Source organism: Phaenicophaeus curvirostris, chromosome 7 (assembly GCF_032191515.1).
Source record: "Phaenicophaeus curvirostris isolate KB17595 chromosome 7, BPBGC_Pcur_1.0, whole genome shotgun sequence".
Taxonomy (NCBI): Eukaryota; Metazoa; Chordata; class Aves; order Cuculiformes; family Cuculidae; genus Phaenicophaeus; species Phaenicophaeus curvirostris.
Window position 1 is genome coordinate 1,163,680 of NC_091398.1, and position 21,314 is coordinate 1,184,993.

At 44.4% G+C, this 21,314-nt stretch overlaps 2 protein-coding genes across 3 annotated transcripts in view; both read right to left on the reverse strand.

Moving 5' to 3' along the window:
* The window catches only part of DUSP19 (dual specificity phosphatase 19), a 501,898-nt gene extending 480,973 nt beyond the window's left edge, over window positions 1-20,925 (reverse strand). The window contains exons 1-4 of one of the 2 annotated variants that reach the window (XR_011337703.1): window positions 20,670-20,925; window positions 20,553-20,599; window positions 19,135-19,287; window positions 15,369-16,486 (exon numbers count right to left, since the gene is read on the reverse strand). Coding sequence is in view for 1 of the 2 variants with exons in the window: in XM_069860633.1 (XP_069716734.1) it covers window positions 16,265-16,486; window positions 19,135-19,287; window positions 20,553-20,599; window positions 20,670-20,886 (639 nt within the window). In the remaining variant the exon portion in view is untranslated. Of the gene's footprint in view, window positions 1-15,263; window positions 16,487-19,134; window positions 19,288-20,552; window positions 20,600-20,669 lie in introns of those variants that run through there. The other variant, XM_069860633.1, reaches the window with a different exon arrangement.
* Window positions 3,976-13,513, reverse strand: NUP35 (nucleoporin 35). The gene is made up of 9 exons (XM_069860623.1): window positions 13,424-13,513; window positions 12,395-12,565; window positions 10,602-10,729; window positions 8,895-8,955; window positions 8,156-8,297; window positions 7,709-7,778; window positions 7,490-7,618; window positions 4,944-5,111; window positions 3,976-4,593 (listed from the first exon to the last, which is right to left on the reverse strand). The coding sequence occupies exons 1-9, from the start codon at window positions 13,437-13,439 to the stop codon at window positions 4,516-4,518; spliced, it is 963 nt and encodes a 320-aa protein (XP_069716724.1). The 5' UTR covers window positions 13,440-13,513; the 3' UTR covers window positions 3,976-4,515.
* Window positions 20,926-21,314: the final 389 nt, after the last annotated feature.

A 21,314-nucleotide genomic window follows, 5' to 3' on the forward strand; every position in this document is an offset into this window, starting at 1 on the left:
AGTTAAAGTGTGTCTGGTAGGGAAGGATTTACAGGTGGAAACTGCAATCAATGATAAATTAATCAAATACCTGACTTCCGATTTAGGCCAAAATCAGATTTCCCATTTCAAAATAACACAGTACATTTTATATTTCAAACACGAGAGATACTGTGGATGTTTCATCAGTTTTGCTAATATAAAAACAGATTATCACAGAATCATAGAATGGTTTGGATTAGAAGGGACTGTAAAGTTCATCCAGTTCCAATTGCCCTGTCACGGGCAGAGATATCTTCCAGTAGAGGACGATCATAATCCTAAAACCAGATTATCACCACAGAACCACCAAAACAAACAGACTATTCCTTTCTTTTGCCAGCTTGATACAATTTGCAAGCTGACAGCAGATAACCTCCCTGTTACTCTGCCTCAGGGGTTCAAATTTGTTTTGGTTTGCTGTAACACGCTCACCCAAGGAGGGATGCTGGGAAAGCACTCAGTCCACTGAAGAACAAGGTCTCACCTGTGCTCATGGTGATGCAGAAGCAAAAGAAGAGCTTACACTGCCATCATCTGATGAAAGAGAATATAAATCTAAATGACATCACTCAAATAATCACTCTACAAAGGGGCAGATGCACCCATGGTTGGGATTACTCAACTCAGTTTCGTAAGGTCATTTGTTTGACACAACAGCAGCTATCCTGATTATCCCTCCCACACAAAGCCATTCCAAATTCTTTTTTCGAACACATTATCAGAGTTCCAGTTATTTGATTCAGTCCTCTCTCTCTTGTAAATGATATAGGACCCACAGTCCAAAATCAATCCAATATCACTGCTATTAATAGGCCCTAAATCTTTAAGTCAATACTGTAATTTTAGAGTATAGGACTTAACGTTTTTGCTCAAGATATTTTCACTAGAATGTTTCTTCCAAAGCCTTCTCCTGTGCAGTCTGAAATCCAGTAAACCAAACTGATTTCAAGTTGTTCGCAAACCAGTTTCACTCAACTACTTAATAACTTACTATATTTATGAGAAAGCAGCAACGTTCATCATCAAATACCTGATCGCCATAGTTAGCAGTACATTCTCAGACTCATCTGCAGTCTAGTCAGCTACTGTAATCAAAGAAAACTGTTGCAAGTCATGTATTTTGACACACATTCTCAGATGATCAGAAGAAAAGGCAATTTTCTTCATGAAAAACATTTTGTGGCATATTCTGCAAAAATATAATTTGGTTAATTTATCTTTCTCAAAATAGAGATAATGAATACCGGCATGACTTCAAATAAAGTTTAAGAACTATTTCATTGAAGCAACGCTGAAGTCTGAAATACTCCCAAACTATAAATATTCAAAGATATTTAGTAAACTCGTTTTTGTTCTTCTTTTATTATAAAAGCACTTCAAGTTGGAGCCACCTCAGCACTGCTATTTCCTCACAGTACTGTTTATGCACCACCTAATGCAGGTATAAAAGATACCATATTCCTTTTGGTGTCAGCTGAGCCTCTCACTGAAGCTCTGAAGAACCGCCACACGGTGGAAGCAGACACCTACAACTTGAAATGAGAGGCAAATATCATGTATCCTAACATGATATTTGACATCCTATTCGACATGATATTTGACATCCTATTAACATCCTATTCGATCTTCATTTTACGTTGGTGGACACAGATTATCCAAATAAACACCACTTACTTGGAGATTTACTAGAAAGTTAACTTGAGGAGGGCTGGGAGGGGAAGACAAACACACACACCATCTTCAAGCTATAAAAGTCTTCACCAAAAAAAACCCAAAACAAACCCAAACTGTTAAATTTATAGTGAAACGATTACAACAGTAAGAGAAATCCCTCCAGAATCTAAAACTGTGCAGGTCCCTATACTGAGAGAAAGTAATTTGATCCCTGAATAACATGCTTGTGATTGAGGCAAACAGAAAGAAAGTATTCACGGCAGCATTATTTGAAACTAAACCCATAACTCTGAGAAAAAAATAGTCCAGTCTTACAAACCCCCCCTATAGAGCTGAAACCTGATCTGATTTTCATCACTGAGTTTCACACACATCACCGGCTCAAGTCTGTAACTTTGGTTTTCATGTGAATCGCATCAGGCTACACAGGTAGGAAAGACGCTTTCCCTCCAGCCAAGAAGCAGGTACCCCACCAAAAATGGGAAGAACTGGATTTTTAATCAAAACACTACCTAACACAGCAGCCAGCCTTGAAAAGTTTAACTTGAAGAGCTCACAAGTGTTTCAGGGATTCCTGACATGCATATTTCTTGATTTCCTTGGCCCTTCCACCCCCGTGCCCTCATATAATCAAGTTACATTATCAGGAACACATCACAACAAAGCTGTGCAGTGCTCTGGGCAGTGTGGGACTGTCACCTTCTCATGCTTTATAAGCTCAAAGCACTGACACCAGTGTTTAAATAATGCTGGAACACCCTGGCTTACCAACAGAACCACATGAAAACAATTTCTTAACAATGGTGCCCAGAAATACACAGATTTATATGCTCTAAACTTCCTTCTCATCCTATTTACCACCTCCAGAGCAAAGTAAATGACATCCACTACTCCCAAGTGCTTTTACTCTACAGGAAGCCACAGTGAACTATTAGTAAAATCATTCCTAAAGCTGTGAGAAACAAGAGACTGAGGTAAATGAAATAGTAAGGGGAAGAAATTAGCACAGTTTTAAATCTAGTACTTATTGGTAAAACAGGTCAAACTACTGACTTGGGCTCCAACTCCTTCCAGACGTATTTAGCTTCAGACTTCCACGATCCAAATTCAGTTTTCATCACTTCACTACACTAAACCCTGTACGCAGTTACAAGTCTGAAGTGCACCAGAAGCATATTGTGCAAAGCAACTAGGAAAACAAGAATTTAGCTGAACTACCTGTTTTCTTTCCGAAGTCACCTGTGTGACAAGTATTTTTCACCATGAAAAAGCTAATTGTATTCTGAGAAAACACATTTGGCTGTTAGTTACCTTTAAGGAACTCTTTGATCAAAAGCAAACGGATGAACAGCAACCAATATTCCAAAAGCATCAGCCAGCAAATAGGGTAAAAGGCATCTCAAAAATCTCTGAATCTGTTTGCACATAGGTTGGTTGCAAAAGATACAAGGAACTATAAAGTGCCCAAAAGCAGAAATCCAAATTGCCTTTAAGTGCTTTGAGGATTTCAGTCTGCATTTCTCTAGCTTAATCCCGTGAACTGGACGCACATTAGCATGAGCTGGACATGAGGTGTGCTCCTGGACTAACCTATCAATCTCATTTCATCAGAGAAGTGCAGGTGAAGAGCTCCAAAACCACAGCGCAGCGTGAAGCGCATGGAAATGGATATGACTCAATATTACCCTGACACGCACACCACTAATCCAAACCAAGATCCTAATGTTGGCCCACATTAACACAGCCACTACACCAAAAAAGAATTTGTTGCATGTAGTTTCCCAGGTGTTGAAGAAAACTGCTCTCTTCCCGGTTGAAAGAGACCTTGATCTTGAAGAATGCACGCTCACATGACATGTGATGACTCGAGAGGCTTGTCTCCAACAGAAAACTTCAAGGGGAAATTCAATTTAAAATAAAAATCATAATTCAGTCAATACTTTAGAGATTACTTCACAGGGTCTTGAACTGAAAGCAGCTCTAGTCACTGACACATTGCATCTTTTATTCAGCTATTCCAACTCAACACTTGATAGCTTAGAAGGCTATAGTTTGTTACGTGAGAAACACACACTGCTGTATAAACCTCATGGAGGCAACACAAATGTTATCCAGTTTAACACTGGTTGATACCACTTTAGTAAAACCCAGCACCATCTGCTCTGCTGGTCACACTTTGACAAACACTAGGCAGCACTGCAAACAGTTTTTCCTAACAAAACTCATATTTGGTTACAAAACAACTTAAGAAAAACTTGACTTCATTGACTTTATTAACAAAACAAAAGAGTTAAAAAGTTGCTGTGACATTCAGAACATGGCATCAGAGATAATTACAAAACAGCAATGTATCCGAATAAAAAAATTAAAACCACATATAATAAGAAAAGTCCCTGCCCCAGGGACCCAGCCGTGCATAGTGTTCTGCCCGCAAGTAGCCCATCCGCTCTCCAGAAATAACAGTAAAATTAAAGGCACCGGTAAACCAAGCTGCCATTTAACATGTTTCCAGCTCACACAAGTAATTCACACAAAGTAATTACAGAGGGGAAAAAAAGTCAGTGTTGATATTTATTCCACAGCCATGCAACCGGAGCACACATAGGAAAAGCGCTTACATTTACACTTACACCGTTTTTAAACCCACACATACACTGCCATCGCTTAAGAGTGGAAGCTACACGTGTGCTGAATTAACTGAAGGCGTAACGGGCGAGATGTAAGTTAAAATACTGCCACCAATAGTTATACAACTAACCACGGATGCCAGCAGCACATTGCAAGCCCTGACCAACTCAGCGTGTTAAGTCCTCCCGTGTGTTACCAGCCAAACACATATTCCATTGCTTTCGATACAATACTTTCATCTTTCCTAGGAGTTTGTCTGTCAGAAACCACCTAGAAGGCAGGGGGAAATGGGAAGAGAGAGAAAATAAAGACAGTCAGTCAACACAGTTAATGCTTTTTGCACTGCCCAGGGATTATTTTTTTCTTCCTTTTCCTATATTTTGACAGAAATTGTTTGAAAGATTTTCAAAACATGGCCTTAGACTCCGGAAAAGCAACAAGTCATTAATTTATTGCTTTTTATTACTATTATTAGAGACTGCACAGATAGTTTGTACTTGACACACATCGTTAGAGAAATGACAAGATAAAGGCTAGGGTCACATTAATGTGTGTACAGCCTCACACAATGACGTGGAGATAGCACAAATAAACACGCGCTTCCGCCTCCCTTAAAGTACCTGATAGTCACTACTGGAAGCCTTATACGCTGTTGCGAGAGGCCTCATGGTAGAAATCCTTGTCGTATTATTTGCAGGTTGTACTGGTGTGCCAGCAGATTTTGTAGGAGGAGTGAAGACTGAAGACATGGGGGACGTAGAGCCTCTTTCGAAGTTCTCCATCACACTCTTAAAAAGAAGAGGGTTAATATAACGTAAACAAGTAGCAAAAAGCAGTATCCCAACCTTTATTATCTAGAATTGTTTGATGAAATTCGTTCACATCTCAAAGTAAGCAAAGACCACAGGTGAATTGTCAGCACAGAGCACACAAGCACATAGCACCACCAAGCCTTTTCCTCACTGCAATCATTTGCATGTTGGATTACACACAGCAAGGTACTGAAAGCTGGCAACCCCTTCAACTGAGCGTACTAAGTATCAGCCAAGTTTGAAACAGTACAGAGAAAACAAATTGTTAAAGATATGCAACAAACTAGTAACTTTTTTCAGGGTCAGGCCCCATAACATGCTCTTCCTAAATCCTACTACACTATTTTCCCTGATCCATACAGGAGCATCTGCCAGTCTTCATCAATTCGCATTCACCTTGCCAAGGAGTTTGACTCAATCCCCACAGCAAACACTAGAAAAGGAGTGAGAAGCCTCCATTTTGGAAGCTTATCTTTGGGAAGGAATGCATGCAGGCTGGAAAAACCTGCAAGTGACTTGATGGAGACCACGAGTTCCACAGGAACCCATTCAAAATAAGATGGGAAATGACAACCAGCCTGGGGAGCCACAGTTTGCAGCATTTAGACTCAGCAGAGCACAGTATTTATCCTAAAGACAGCAGAAATTCTGCTCAGTACAAGGGGAACCCATGGAACTGTATTGGTGAGGCCACACCTCGAATCCTGGGTTCAGTTTTGGGCCCCTTGCTACAAGAAGGACATCAAGGAGCTGAAGTGCATCATGAGAAGAAAACAAAGCCAGGGAAGGGGCTGGAGAACAAGGGTTATGAGGAGTGGCTGAGGGACCTGGGGCTGTTTAGCCTGGATAAGAGGAGGCTGAGGAGAGACCTTATCACCATCTACATCTCTCAGAAAGGAGGCTGTAGTGAGGGTGGGTGCTGGGCTCTTCTCCCAGGTGACAGGTGAGAGAATGACAGAAAATAGCCTCAAGTTGCGCCAGGGCAGGTTCAGATTCGACATCAGGAAAAACTTCTTCACAGAAAGGGTTCTCAGGCACTGGGAGAGGCTGCCCTGGGAGATGATCGTGTCACCATCCCTGGAGGGGTTTAAAAGACCGGTAGATGAGGTGCTCAAGGATCTAGTTTAGTAGTGGACAAGTACGGTTGGAATCTACGATCGAGGTCTTTTCTAACCAAATGATTCTATGACCTACCCGCTACTTTTAAATCAGCAGCCCAAACACTGACATCAAACCCATCTTATCTAGTTTTCAATCGCAAGGGAGAGTTTGACAGACTAATGCTAAGCCCTCAATGGCCTGACCTCCAGAAATATCTCTTGCCTCCAAAAATACAGGTTAATGTGTATGAGTTTACTGATGGATATTTGAAAGCAGACACTATCCACAAAACAGATAAGAATCCAAAAGCAACAAAGACCAGATGCTTGACAAATGTCTCAGATCACTACCTCGAGAGTTTCAGCTGATGGGCAGTTCAGTCACTGATACAAACTGGACACCAAATCAGTAAATAAGGCAAGAGGAGACTCGAAGCCCTGCCACCAGAAGCCCCCAGAGAAAAGGGGCTCTGAAGTACCTTGGTTTCTCAATTTTCATCAGTATAAGAAATGTTTTGAACTGAAAAACTGAAGTAACTGCAAGCTCAGTTTCTAAGGCTGCCTTCTCAGAATGGTTCACGTTCGAAAGCTTGTATTACTCTTTAGCATCACTTATCCTTAGAGGAGACCAAGAAAAATCACCTGTGAACTACAAAGGAATGCCTGTTGCTTGCTGAAGCTAACGTACAGTATCCAGTGTAAAGGGCTGCAAGAATTAATGAGACTGAAATAGAGCCATGCCTACCCCAACCAGGACTTAACAAGGGACATGGTTTTGTGAGGTCAGGTGGGAGAACAAGATCAGGACTGTCTTGCTAACAAATTTTCAGTCTAATGTACTATGATAAACTGCAAAGCTAGAATGAGATAAATAGTCACATAAAAAAAAAAAGCAACAATCAGGAGAAATAATAGCCTTAATTTGCCATCACATCCCTAATGCAGCCCTTGAGTGACACAAATTCCAGCCTGGGAAACATTTGTATGAATGGTTTCACTTCACATCTTACACAGTAATATAGCTCTGCGCATCCTTTCGTCCCAAGAACACAAAGGTTTCCCATAATGATCTTTCTTAGCAGGAAACTGTTAAACCCTTAAGAAAAACTGATATTGGTAAAGGCTGTTATACCTTACATAACAGAACTATCCATGCTTTGCCATTCAAAAGGCAAAATAGAGAGGTCAGGGAAAATAAAAAGGAAGTGAAGAATCCAAGCACCTTGTATCTAATAAAATCAGCCATTTACATACTTTATCTATGCACGGCTTGACACCAATCATGATAGATTCTCCAAAAATCCTTCCGTCTTTGCTTAAGGCTTTCCGAGCTTGAAGCTTGGACTGGTATCGAATATGCATCCAGTTTCCCGTGTTGGACATCTGTGTGAGATCAAGTGAGAGCTGTGACATTCAGCCTCTTAAAGAATGAGCCAGAAAGGTTTCAGAAACAGGTCTCAAACTAAGACATACCACATGCTTTAATATGTTCCCATACTGAGCAAACTGCAGAAGAACGTAGGAAGCTGATGCTTGAGGAAATCTGAAAGACAGAAAATGTAAAAAAAATTAGTAGTTTAAGAATTCTGCTGCTAAAATACAACTCTAGGAAGGGCTTTTAGCAATCCAAGTGTGTTAAAGCCTTTTTAGAAGCAGTGACTTCAGGAACATTATCTCCTGGGCATTATTACTTCACCACACTCCTCAGTGGGAGGACACTGCTCTTCTAACTTGCAAAAATTTATACGTAGCTGAAGTTACGGCGCTTCAAAAAAAACACACACACTTGCTGGCTTTAACCACAGCTGTATTTCCCAAAAAAACATGGAACGCCAGACAACAGCAACACTCAAATATTTCTTTCCACATGTTGCAAAGACTTCATCTGTGTTTCTTCTAACACCATGGAAATCAGCTTACCCAAATACAGTCACCCACGTGTCATCAAGTTGATCTTCTGAAGTCAGGGATTCACCCTGGGTATAGAAAGGATCTAGCTGAGCAGGAGATAGAGTTGTCTTCCTAGGCTGCCCAATGCTTGCAGGACTGAACACACATGAAGCTGTTAAATTGAAATGGCATTGTTTAACAAATTGCTTTTGCAAGACAGATCAGCTTAAGAGCCTACAGCAAAAGAATAAATTCAGTACCAAGCATTTCGCTTGTATATGTAATTGTCTGATGGAGATTTACTTGCACACACAGACTATGTCAACCCAAACCTGATGCCAGTAAGTTTTAAGACCAGCAAACTAGCTTTCTCCTTGACCTCTGCCACCATCAGCTTAAAGCAGAAGGCAAACAGGAAAAAGACAGCAGGGTTAAGCTTAGCCAGAAGATACAAGTCCATACCCAAGACAGGAAACCTTATGAAGATGGAAGGAGACCCATCAATCTCAGCCGTTCCACTCAAGCACAACCACCTCTGCACTCAGTTCAACAACAGATTTTGACTAAGGAATAAGTAAATTGGCTTGAAATTCAATCATTCTGAGTGGAAAAGGATTTCCGGTTCACATCCACAAACCCTTAGAAAAGCTACAGAGATGCAACTCCTTCAGAAACAAACAAGGAGTTGCTATAGCCTGAACAGTGGTGATTTCTGTGCGTTGAGGAAAGCTATAAGGAAGGAGATTATGTATTTTGACAGGACGTCTACCTGTTCCAGGGGTTGACGGCATAACTCCAGCCAACGGGCTCTGTGTTAGAGAAAAGCTGGCCTGCATTAAAATACAGAGAGTTACAAATTATTCTTACAGGTACGCTTCTCAGATCAAATGAGATCATTTTCAGGTAACTTAAGCATCAGATGAAACATTAACAGTTCACCTTAAGTTTCTCTTAAGAGTAAGAACAGACATTTACATCTATATTTAATACAAGGTTATTAATAGTCATGAATGAAAAGGTTTTTGATGATGTTTTTACACTCTAGCACACAAGCTGGCATATAGCCTGGACAATCAGTAAGCATCAACCATTACATTACAGAATTTCCAGCTGACTACTAAGACTCAGAGGAAATGGCAGTCAACTCTCCTGATCAGAGGCTTAAACAAAAGTATCGGAGATGGTATTGGGAGTGCAGAGCAAACTACGGAAGGGAAGCACCACAAACAACAGGATTCAGGGTCTGCCTAAGGTATTTTATCACCTAGCAAGAAAGATCCTGGTTTATGAAAAGGAAGCTTAGTTAGGCTTAGTGTGAGCTTTAGCTAACAGGCACTGAAAAATCCATGACCTAACACCAATCACCTGCTTCATCACACTAAGCAGCTTTCGGTATCAATAGTCAGAAACCTTATAGCTGAACTTCTTCGAAATCAGCATTTCCCTGTTGCTGCATTACAGCAATTCCCACATCTGCGTGCATGCTGAACGAAAGGATGCCACTATTTTAAGTGACCAGCACCCGATTTTGACTGTCTAAAGGGCTTAGAAATTGCAGAAGCATAACTCACACTTGTTTTGTCCACCACTAGACTTACTTTCCCTCTCAACTACCGCACCGAAGGGAGTTGTACTTCAAGTTTTAGCTGCTAAGTTATTTTCTTAGTAACACAGAAGGATTTCAACACCCAAAACAATTTTAGTGTATTTTTCATCTGAATTGTGGCATTTCTTAAATACAACACCAAATTATGTGGAGCACCTTTAGACTCAGTAACGTGTGTTCGGATAGGAGCTCTTTTTTTTGTTAAATCAGGCTGTTTAAGGCAGTATTGGATTCCGTCCTTTCTAGAGAATCTGAACCTTCAGGATTAACTTTTCAGAAGGCAACAATTGATAAAACAACTGTTCATACAGAGAAAGGCCTTCACTTTGCATCAAAACAATCACATTCGCTGAAGAAGAACCTATTAACACTTGACTGCTCAGCTGAGGAAGTGGCAGAGTTTACAGTTAGCATGACCTTCTAGAAATTGTACTGTTACCCTTGATTAACCCCACCTCCCTGTCCAAATTTTGGTTAGCTATTTTACTGAAATAGAATGAATTCTGTGCGGAGTAAGTGCCTCTATTGCCCACTAAAAGAGAAGCTAACACATATTTGGGTACTTCTGACAATCTGCAGCCCAATAAAACCACAAGAAGGTGAAAAGCTGTAGTAAGTCCACACTTGTCATGTACAAAGCATAGCAGAGATGTGATTCACATATCAAAAAAATAGTAACGACAGGAGACAGCTCTACACCTGCAGCTCTCGCTCAGACTGCACAGGAACAGGCACACCAAACACCTGGACTCAGCAACAGCACGATCGGAAGGCTCAGCAGGCATTCTGCTACAGCAGTTTATACAACAGAGTTACAGAACACACTGAAGCACAGAGCCACCTCACATCGGCTAAGAACTAGCCACTTACTGGTCTCCTTGAGGTTAGAGGTGAGGATCCAAGCCCAGGACTAGGTATCTCATCATATATGCTTCTAACGGGTGGAGCGCCACTTTTATCTTTATGCGTAGGGACTACAGGCTGTGGGGGAGACCCTCCTGCAATCAAAAGGACACATGAAGCATGAAGAAACTTTTCATTTTACACCACTGCTACTCGATCTTGAAACTTCAACAGTAAATCCAACCATGAAAGAACGCAGATTGTTTCACTGGGGTTGGCAAAACCAGCTGGCCAAACAAACTGTTCAGGTGTGAACGTTCTATGTAGGAATATTAATAGGGTATCAGAAACAACTTCCTTATACAAGTATCACCTATGCTTTTAGATCTCTGTTTAACTCAGTATACTCACTCCCTACACGCACTCACTCTTTTTATCAATTATAGCTATATCCTCCTATTTAAGGCAGGTTAGTAATGAACTGCTTCAGAGGCTAACCTTCCTGCAGCAGAGATGCAAAAACAAGGGTTTTAAGACTTGAGACATACTACGTGCTAAAAAACCATGCGCACACAGACATTGCACATGCTGTCATATTCTCATCATCCAAATTCCTTTTCTTCCCATATAATTCCATACTACTGACAAACACAAGCTCTTGAGAGCAGGACTAGCTTGCACTTCGGCGGGATGGAGTAAAGGCAGCTACTCTCTCATTGTGTAAACTTTAAGACTTTTAGTATAACAACCTTGAGGTGCTAAGGGGCATGGTTTAGTGTTTGATAGGAATGGTTGGACTCGATGATCCGGTGGGTCTCTTCCAACCTGGTTATTCTATGATTCTATGAACACAATTAAATGGACTGAAATATCCTGACTTGCCTTTGAAAGGTCTGTATGGGTTTAACCCCCAAAAAAGCAGTTTGATTTAACAGTTTTCATTTGCAAAACATCTGGAAATCAAGCTTTTTCAATCCTAAATTCAGAGCCTCAAGACTCCTATCTGAATGGTTTAACATTCAGAATTGCTAACAGTGTATATTATACAAGACACTCTCCCATCAAAGTTTTCAGTTTAAATGTGTCTCCCACTGACCGAGGAAGGCCTGTGTTAGTGTCTTACAGATTCCCCTTGTCTAGGAGGGATGGTCTGTAACACCACCCTTTAAAAATAACTAGGTTGAATTCACATGATTCTTTTCCATTTCAGAAATGCTTCCTGAGAGGCTTGTATTTAAAGACAAAAGCAAAAGCAGGAGACCAACAGGCCTGAAAGTGAAAGAAAGGAACACTAAGAATTATCCTGCAGTACTTAGACCCTCAATTTCTCCTTCAAAACAACTCCCACATTAACAACATAAAACATTTAATTATTTAGCAAACTGATTTAATACAAAAGCCAAGATCATCCCCGGCATGAAATAAATCAATGAAGCTGTAACTGCTCACTCATAGAACACGGACATATAATACCAACACCCTAGAACCATGGGCAAGGACTTATTCTAGTCAGGTCAATTAGGTGACTGGGAAGAAGAGCACGACAGTTAGGAAAAGTCATGGCACCAGCCCAGTAACCACAAAGAGCAGAGTGCAAATAGAACCACTAGATACTAATTAAGGAGCATTTTTTAGTTTTTCTCCATCCATCATCTCTGCAAGTTAGCCAAACTCCACAGAATACACTTGCGTTCACCATTTATTCAATTACTTGAGGTCACTCAGTGCAAATTATAAATCTGCAAGAACTCAAGTCTTCAACAGTCACGCAGAGTGATAAGAAAAACCAAACTTTTACACTTCAGCATTTCAATTCTGACCTGCAAGGAGCGGAGACCTCATTTCCATTACACCAACTGAAGGGCCGCTTAAAGCCCGCGGCTGCGGAGTTGCCGGCGCAGGTAGATCACCCATTAGGAATCCAGGAAGAAACTGAGCGCCAGCTCCTGACTTTGGAGATGTTGGGGAGCCAAGAGTCATCGGCTCAGCTCCTGTGGCAATAAAAACAAAATTTAAAAACATGGGAGAAGGGAAGCGACCCAGACTTTTCCATTGCTTAAACAGTGCTTTGACTAAAGAAACGTAAAACATGCTGGGGTGACTAAGGCAGTTCCAGCTAAAGAGACTTCGGCAGTTTGAAACTGAATCTTAGAAATGCTTGGCTGGAAAAGACCTTCCTGTTCAAGTCCAACCATACCTGCCCACCGCTAAACCAGACCCCTGAGCACCTCATCTGCCAGACTATTAAATTCCTCCAGGGATGGGGACTCCACTACCTCCCTGGGCAGCCTCTGCCAGCGCTGGAAAAGCCTTTCAATGAAGAAAACTTTCTTAACATCCAGCCTAAACTTGTCCTGGCGCAACTTGAGGCCATTTCCTTTTATCCTATCACTTGTTATTGGGGAAAAGAGACCCCCTTCAGCCTCCTCTTCTCCAGGCTGAACAGCCCCAGGTCCCTCAGCTTCTCCCACAACCTCTGTGCTCAGCCTGGAGAAGAGAAGGCTGCGGGGAGGCCTTAGAACAGCTTCCAAGTACTGAAAGGGGCTCCAGGAAAGCTGGGGAGGGGCTCTGGATCAGGGAGAGCAGGGACAGGATGAGGGGAATAGCTTTAAAACGGAAGGGAGAAGGTTCAGATTAGAAATTAGGAGGGAAGTCTTCACTATGAGGGTAGGAAGGCGTTGGCTGTGCACAGCAGGGGTGGCTGCCCCATCCCTGGAGGGGTTCCAGGCCAGGCTGGATGGGGCTGGGAGCCCCTGACCCAGCGGGAGGTGTCCCTGCCCGTGGCAGGGGTGGCACCGGGTGGGCTGCGGGGTCCCGCGGTTCCGTGAGGCGGCGCTGCCGGCGCTCACCTGCGGGCGGGTCCATGGCGAGGGCCGCGCGCGGCCGGCGGGAAGCGGGAAGCGCGACGGGCCGCTCCGCCCGCCGCCTTCAAACAGACCGGAACCGCCGCGTCACTTCCGGCAGGGCCGGGGGCGGGGCCCCGGCTGGGCGGGAACGGAGCGGGGTGGGGGCGGGGCTTGTGCTGAGGGGCGCTTGGCGGCCTCGGTGGGGGCGGGGCCTCAGGGTAGGGGGCGGGGCCTGGGCTGAGGGCGGGGCTGCCGCGCTCCGGCCCCCAGAGAGAGAAAGGGACCCGTCTGGGGAAAGGAACGGGGACTCCCCAGGGCAAAGGGATCTACCAAGGGACAGGGACTCACCCGGGGACAGGGGTTCGCTAGGGGACAGGGATTCACTCAGGGACAGGGATTCACTCAGGGACAGGGATTCACCAGGGGACAGGGATTAACTCAGGGACAGGGATCCACCAGGGGACAGGGATTCACCAGGGGACAGGGATTCACTCAGGGACAGGGATTCACCCAGGGGACAGGGATTCACCCAGGGACAGGGATTCACTCAGGGACAGGGATTCACTCAGGGGACAGGGATTCACCAGGGGACAGGGATTCACTCAGGGACAGGGATTCACCAGGGGACAGGGATTCACTCAGGGGACAGGGATTCACCAGGGGACAGGGATTCACCCAGGGACAGGGATTCACCCAGGTGATAAGGATTCACCCAGGGGACAGGGATTAACTCAGGGACAGGGATTCACCCAGGTGATAGGGATTGACCGGGGACAGGGATTCACCCAGGGACACGGCTGTTCATCATAGAACGACAGAATGATTTGGGATAGAAGGGACCTCAAAGCCCATCTAGTTCCATTTTCATAGAATCATAGAATAACCAGGTTGGAAGAGACCCACCGGATCATCGAGTCCAACCATTCCTATCAAACACTAAACCATGTCCCTTAGCACCTCGTCCACCCGTGCCTTAAACACCTCCAGGGAAGGTGACTTAACCAATTTTATACTTCACCAAGAAGCAATCTGCTTTGTCTTTTCTAAAAGCATCTGCACATACAGATATTATTTCATTTTATAAGATTATTTCTATATATTATATTATATATACAATACTACATATTCACTTTTTGCCTTCTTCAGCATTCAAATAACAGCCTCAGGGGCAGACTAGTTATCCTGCAAACTCACACAGATCGTTTTTCCAACTTCAACACTGGCCATGAGCAAACTATTCATTACTGGACAGGTAGATGAGGCACCATTCCTAAAAGCACCTCCTGCAGCTTTGTGGAACATCGCTGAAGTGACTGAAAGCATAAAATTATTCAGCTTTTGAAAAGAATCATGAAATAATTTCTGAGAGGATGAGTGCAATCATGGAATGGTTTGGGTCGGAAGAGACCTCAAAGCCCATCCAGTCCCACCCCTGCCATGGGCAGGGACACCTCCCACTGGATCAGGGGCTCCAAGCCCCATCCAACCTGGCCTTGAACCCCTCCAGGGATGGGGCAGCCACCCCTGCTCTGGGCAACCTGGGCCAGGGCCTCCCCACCCTCACAGGGAAACATTTCTGCCTAAGATCTCATCTCAATCTCCCCTCTTTCCGCTGAAAACCATTCCCCTGGTCCTGTCCCTACACTCCCTGACCAGGAGTCCCTCTCCAGCTTTCCTGTACACCCCATCATGCCCCAGATCGAATGCACGCAAATCCAACCACCTCTAAAATGGAAATGCCATGACAACAAGACACAGTGTAGCTCACAGTCAGTGAAGTGCTTAAGTAAGAATATAATAAGAATATATAAGAATATCATATCAATTCTTGAAACCAAACACTTCCAGTCTCTTTTAATGAAATGTATGCAAACACAATGTTCTTTTTATTTTGTTGCATATTAATATATCAAACCATTAAGAAATGGCATGAAGGCCACAAAAACACTACTAAAATCTGCAGTTTGTTTGGGTTTAACATGCCACGTGAAGACAGTTACTCCAGCTCCAGATCTGCCAGGAGGGTCACAGTTACACAACCTGCGATGCCTGTTCTTTATACATGATGTGGAATGGAGTGTGAGGGGGCAGCAGATGAGGGCTGAACGCAAAGGCAAGGCAGCTGCAGTGAGTTAGTGAGAGGTTGTCATAAACATTTCTCCTATCTCCACTGAAATGAGCTACAAAACATACTGACGGCCTGGTTCCAGCACTTTGAAAACACGCTAGTGCACTTCAATCGCTACTTGATGGGAAACAGTAGAAAGATACGAAGCATTAAAATGTCCTGTACATTCTGAGCATCCTCAAAAAGACTAGCTGTTTAAATTTCAAAAAATATTTAATGGCTGGCTAGCCCACAAATTGCATAAAATCCTCTTCAGTTGCAATATAATTTTAAAATCCAGTACCAAGTACTTTGTTATATGAACATTTTATTATCTAGATTTTGCAACCCACTAGAATGCATAGATTTGGTTTAGTACTAAACAGGGCAATTAATGTCAGTTATTTTATTTCCTGTCTCTATTGCCTGCATTCTCTTGAGGATTCAATTAAAAGATAATTTATTTTTTTTCTAATATTCCAAGGAAAATTGAACTGTATCTTTTTATTATAGCTCTAGGAAGAGCTTGTTCCTGGGCAGTCATCTCTGTAGTCAGTGGAATACCCTTTGGCCTTTAGACTACACGTTGAAAAAAAAGGGGGCCAGAGGGGTAAAGAAAAAACATGTAAGGCCTTTAAAACGCAGATGAGAAAGGGGATTGCGAAATGACAGACTGACGTACACCCGACACCTCTTACTATAGAGTCAAACCAGGTGGTTTCACTTCTCCCTACTGATCAGTCGTGATCATTTATGCTTCCATTTGCCTTTACGGTCTGTTCCTGGTACTTGCGAAGCTGCTCCATGAAGCCAGGATTCGGACAAGCCGCAGGCCTTGCAATTTTCACCAAGGAAAAGGCTTTAGCAAAACTCAGTCCTTCTGAATTCATTAGAAAACCAGTGACTACAGCCGCTGCACGGGAGACTCCTGCGTTACAGTGGACCAGTACCACCCCATCCTTCAAGACACAAACGAAACATCAGTCGGGACGATCATCAAGGAGACAGCAATGAGTCGTGGGAACTTTACGTTACAATCTATTAAGACTTATTAAAAGCTCCCTGCTGAGCTCAAAGAAAAGATTTATATAAACAAGTCCAAACACAGATATATATCTAATTGAATGAAAATTAAACATTTTTCTAACCAAAGCCACATCCAAGTTATTGAATACAATCTGTACCTTAGAACTAAACCCCCATTCTTCTGTCCCTTTCCCCAAGACCTTGCAGCAGTGCCCTCAAGTAAAAACCAAATCACAGATGCCTGGGATGCTAAGCTGTCTGCTCTAATCGGGTGCCATTTTAAACCAGATTCTATTTGCAATGTGGAAAGGAACTTGACTGCATCTTGCTAACAGTTTAAAGACACAGCAAGGTGGCAAAGAGCTGAGCACAGAGGCATGTTGGAGCATCTTGTAGTTTCAGACGCAGGCTTCTTGCATTCCCTGGAGTTCTTCAGTGAAGACTGTGGGTAGGCATTGATCATGCACAGGTACAGACACATCAGAAAGGATGTTGTGTGATTTGCACGAATCCCCACCTCTCTATCACACTACAAGTTCCACGGCAGCAGCTGGCACGGCTCGTATAACAAAGGTCCCGTAACCCTTTTTGGTGCAAAATCCAAAACTATCAAATCTCCCATGAATTCGTAAATGTTTCATCTAGGGTTAAATTCAGGCTCCTCCTGAATTATCTATAAAATTAATGCTTCTATCCTACTTAAACATTTCCCACACAGCCTGTGAGTCACCTGAATGACTCTTTTTAAAGACACTTGAAGTTCCATTAAGAAATAACAGGCACAGATTAACACAAAGACTAGACAATCCAGTGTGGCTTAGGTGATGTTTGCAAGGCCCAGGCTTTGTAATGATGTCACATTTGTAGGTCAGACCATGACCTGGAGAAGGCTCAGTCCAAACTGCCTGCCAAAGGCCGCTTTCATAAAACAAACCCTAAACCCGTAGCGTCTCCATGTTCCGAATAAGGATAGTGAAACAGGTCACAATGTGCTGGGATTCTCGAGGCTAAACAAATGCATTCCAGGTATAAACAGTCTGCTCTGTCTGCCTTTAACAGGCAGAAATTATTCCATGAGCTTATTACCCAAAGGAAAAAAAGACCTTACGATCACCAGGGCTCCTTTCTGAGAGTCTCGTGGCTCAAGTTACAGGCCTGAGAGTCACAATTATCCGGTATATTAACAAACACAAGAAAATGGTTCCTGCTCCAAAAATCTTCCAGTTTAAATAATAAGGCAAGGTAGTAAGAAAGCGAGTGTATTATCCTTGTGGAAGAAATGCCATAATCTGGTTGTGTTAACTTGCGCGAGTCATTCTGCCGGTCTCAGCCTGGCACCTCTTCAACAAGGAAGCATTTGAGAAAAGTCAGTCCCGTTACAAGTACCGGCTGGCAGGGACTTACTGAGCAGCTCAGGCTTTCTTTGCCTTCTCCAATTCAGCTGCTCTCAAGGACCTTCATTAAGTTAACCCCATTCTAGTAATAATTTCTCATATAACCTGCCCTCTCACCAGAGAGGTGACAAAAGGAGAAGTTGGGAGATCAAAGAGCAGTATCTCTCTGGGATTACTTAAACAGAAGAGCACTTATCACAGTACAATTTATCATAAGCTCTTCATTTAGAAACTAAGTGGAAACCGTAACCAGAAACTTTGAGAAGATTGTTAAGTGACAATGTGTATCACATAGCTCGTAAATGATAAATGAGAGAAGGAAAGAACACTGTGTGACACAAAGAAAGCTGGGGCAAGATTATAATCTTCTTTTATCCCAATCTACCTAAATAATGAATATGGTAGATATGCTGGAAAAACTCACAATAAGGTTTCGTTGTGAAGTCACGGTGCTGGTATCAAAGCAATGGGTGTCAGAAATGACACGGGACGCTTGATTTCAGCGGAGGTCAGGATGGTCTTGGTTACAGGCAGGTCAGCCAACTCAGGAGTCCCTTCACACTCTTCCCTATCTCATGTCTTTGTCAGGATTTCATTGGCAGCTAAAATCACTCGTTGGCCCCCAGACTGCTGATACTTTCTCTGGCAGCTTTGGTATGTAATCGTATGTGGATTCCTAGCCCAATGTGTTGGTTCTTCAGTGGATGCTCAAGGAAAAGCACAAGAACAGCAGAGGGCTGCTGACCACCCACACATATCTCTAAAAGCCCCATGAGGCTTGCTGATAATCCTATAAAACATCCCTGAAGAATAAGTTATAGAAAGAAAAGCGTTTCTCCTTTTCTTCCCTCCATCCCACAAGGCGACTTGGAAATACAACGAGATTTCTTTATCTAAAGTCAGATACTGTTGCAGCTTCATTAAAGAAGCATTTTGCTAAACATGCAGAACAGTCATTCTAAATAAACACATAACTGGAGGAAATGGGGACTAACAGCACAGCCCTGGCTCTAGGAATGCTTAGAAATTTCTTGGATTCTCTATTTAAAATGAAGAAAAGGCAATGGCAAAGCTATTCATTTGGTACCGTACTTTCTTTTGACAAAAGAAGCTACTTTAGATTTGAAATAGGGTAATAAATAATCTAAACAAGATAACTAGTAGCATTAATTACTGATATACTGTACCTGGGTCTTGGCTTTCTCAATAAATTCAAAACATTCTGGGAAATAGGAGGCAATATCGGTTTCTGGGAGGTCCAGAATAGGAATAGTCTTGTATATGAAGTCATCAAGGAAGATGTTTTGGACTCCATACGCCACGTTCAGAACATGAGTGACCTACGTCAAAAAAAAGGGGAAAGAAAAAGGCATTTTCTGAAGACAGCAAGCAAAACTCAGCAGCAGCAAAGGTGGATTATTCTTTAGGCACACACAGACTGTAACTCTCACAACTGTGTTGCTCAGTTTTACATAAACAGTCTCCCTATGGTGTGCTTTTCTCCAAGAGCAACTTATCTGCCTGTTAAAATACGTGATGAATTTGGTAGCGTCTTGATGGTTGTACAAGATGATCTTAGAGGTCTTTTCCCATCTTAATGATTCTATGAAATTTCAATTTTCTTCTTTCTGAGAGGATGAGCTCAATCATAGAATGGTTTGGGTTGGAAGGGACCTCAAAGCCCACCCAGTCCCACCCATCTCCCACTGGATCAGGGGCTCCAAACCCCATCCAGCCTGGCCTTGAACCCCTCCAGGGATGGAGTGACCACCACTGCTCCGGGCAGCCTGGGCCAGGGCCTCCCCGCCCTCACCATTCCAGAACCCAGTTCCAAGCAACTATTAATCTTGCAGCCAAGCATTTGAGCTGCTGGCGAAGCTCGCAGGCTCCCATCCCTCTGCAAACGGAGCCGCAGCAGCTTGGCTGCTTTTAAAAGCACACACATCATGTAATTTTGCTTAGAGTGACTTGAGAGTATTTCAGATTCTTTAACTTAAAAAAGGACTCCACTGGCAAGCGCATTTCCTGAGAATTCCAGCCTTATGGACTGCTGCCTCTAGGCAGCCATTGTGGGATCAATCAAGGGGGTTTCAATGGCCATGGATCAATAAAGGAGGGGGTTGGATGGCCATGGGATCAATCAAAGGGATGTTGACAGCTGTGGGATCTATCAAGGGGGGCTTTGATGGCCGTGGGATCTATCAAGGGGGGGTTTGATGGCTGTGGGATCTATCAAGGGGGGGTTTTGATGGCTGCAGGATCTATCAAGAGGGGGTTTGATGGCCGTGGGATCAATCAAGGGGGGGTTTGATGGCCGTGGGATCAATCAAGGGGGGTTTCGATGGCCGTGGGATCAATCACGGGGGGTTTCGATGGCCGTGGGATCAATCAAGGGGGGTTTCGATGGCTGTAGGATCTATCAAGGGGGGTTTCAATGGCCGTGGGATCTATCAAGGGGGGTTTGATCGGCGTGGTATCAATCAAAGCAGGGTTTGGGGCGGCTGTGTAATCTACCAAGGGTTTCTGTGTGGCCGTGGGCTCAATCAAGGCGGGGCCTGATGGCCGTGGGATCAACCAAGGGCTCCTTAAGGCCGGGTCCCGTTACCTTGTGCCTCCTCATGGTCTCCAGGTCGTGAGCGGCATCCTGCGAGCCTGGGGAGAGAGGGAGCGGGTTGGCGGCCGCAGCCCCCGGCGCAGGGCCCGGCCCCCCGGCCGCACTCACCCAGCAGCAGCCAGGGCTTCACCACCCCGACCTGCAGGTCGGCGCTGAGGTCCCGCACGAAGCCGCCGCCGGGCAGGGCCCCCGCCTCCTCCTGCTGCAGGCATGCGCCGCGCCACGTCTCGATGACGGTCCTGCCGCTCAGCGCCGTGACGCGGGTGCGCTGCGGCCGCAGCCGGGACCGCGAGAAGCCGCGGATCTCCCGCGCCAGAGACTCCATCGCGCCCCGCGCCGCCGCCGCACCGCGCGGGAGCCGGAACCACGGGGCGGGCCCGGGGGGAGCCGAGAGACGCGATTGGACGAAGGGAACTGAGGGGGCGGGGCAAAGGCGAGAGCCGAGAGACGCGATTGGACGAAAGGAACTGAGGGGGCGGGGCCAGGGGGAGCCGAGAGACGCGATTGGATGTGGGGAACGGGGGCGGGGCCTCGGGGAGAAGAGCCTGACGCGATTTGATGAGGGGAGCAGGAGGGGCGGGGCCAGGGGGAGCCAAGCGACGTGACTGGATGAAGGGAAAGAAGGGGCGGGGCCGCGGGGAGAGCCGCCCAACGCGATTGGCTGAGTGGAGCGAGGGGGCGGGGCCTCGGGGAGGGAGGAAGGAAGGGAAGGAAGGAAGGAGAGGAATAAAGGAGAGGGAGGAAGGGGAGGGA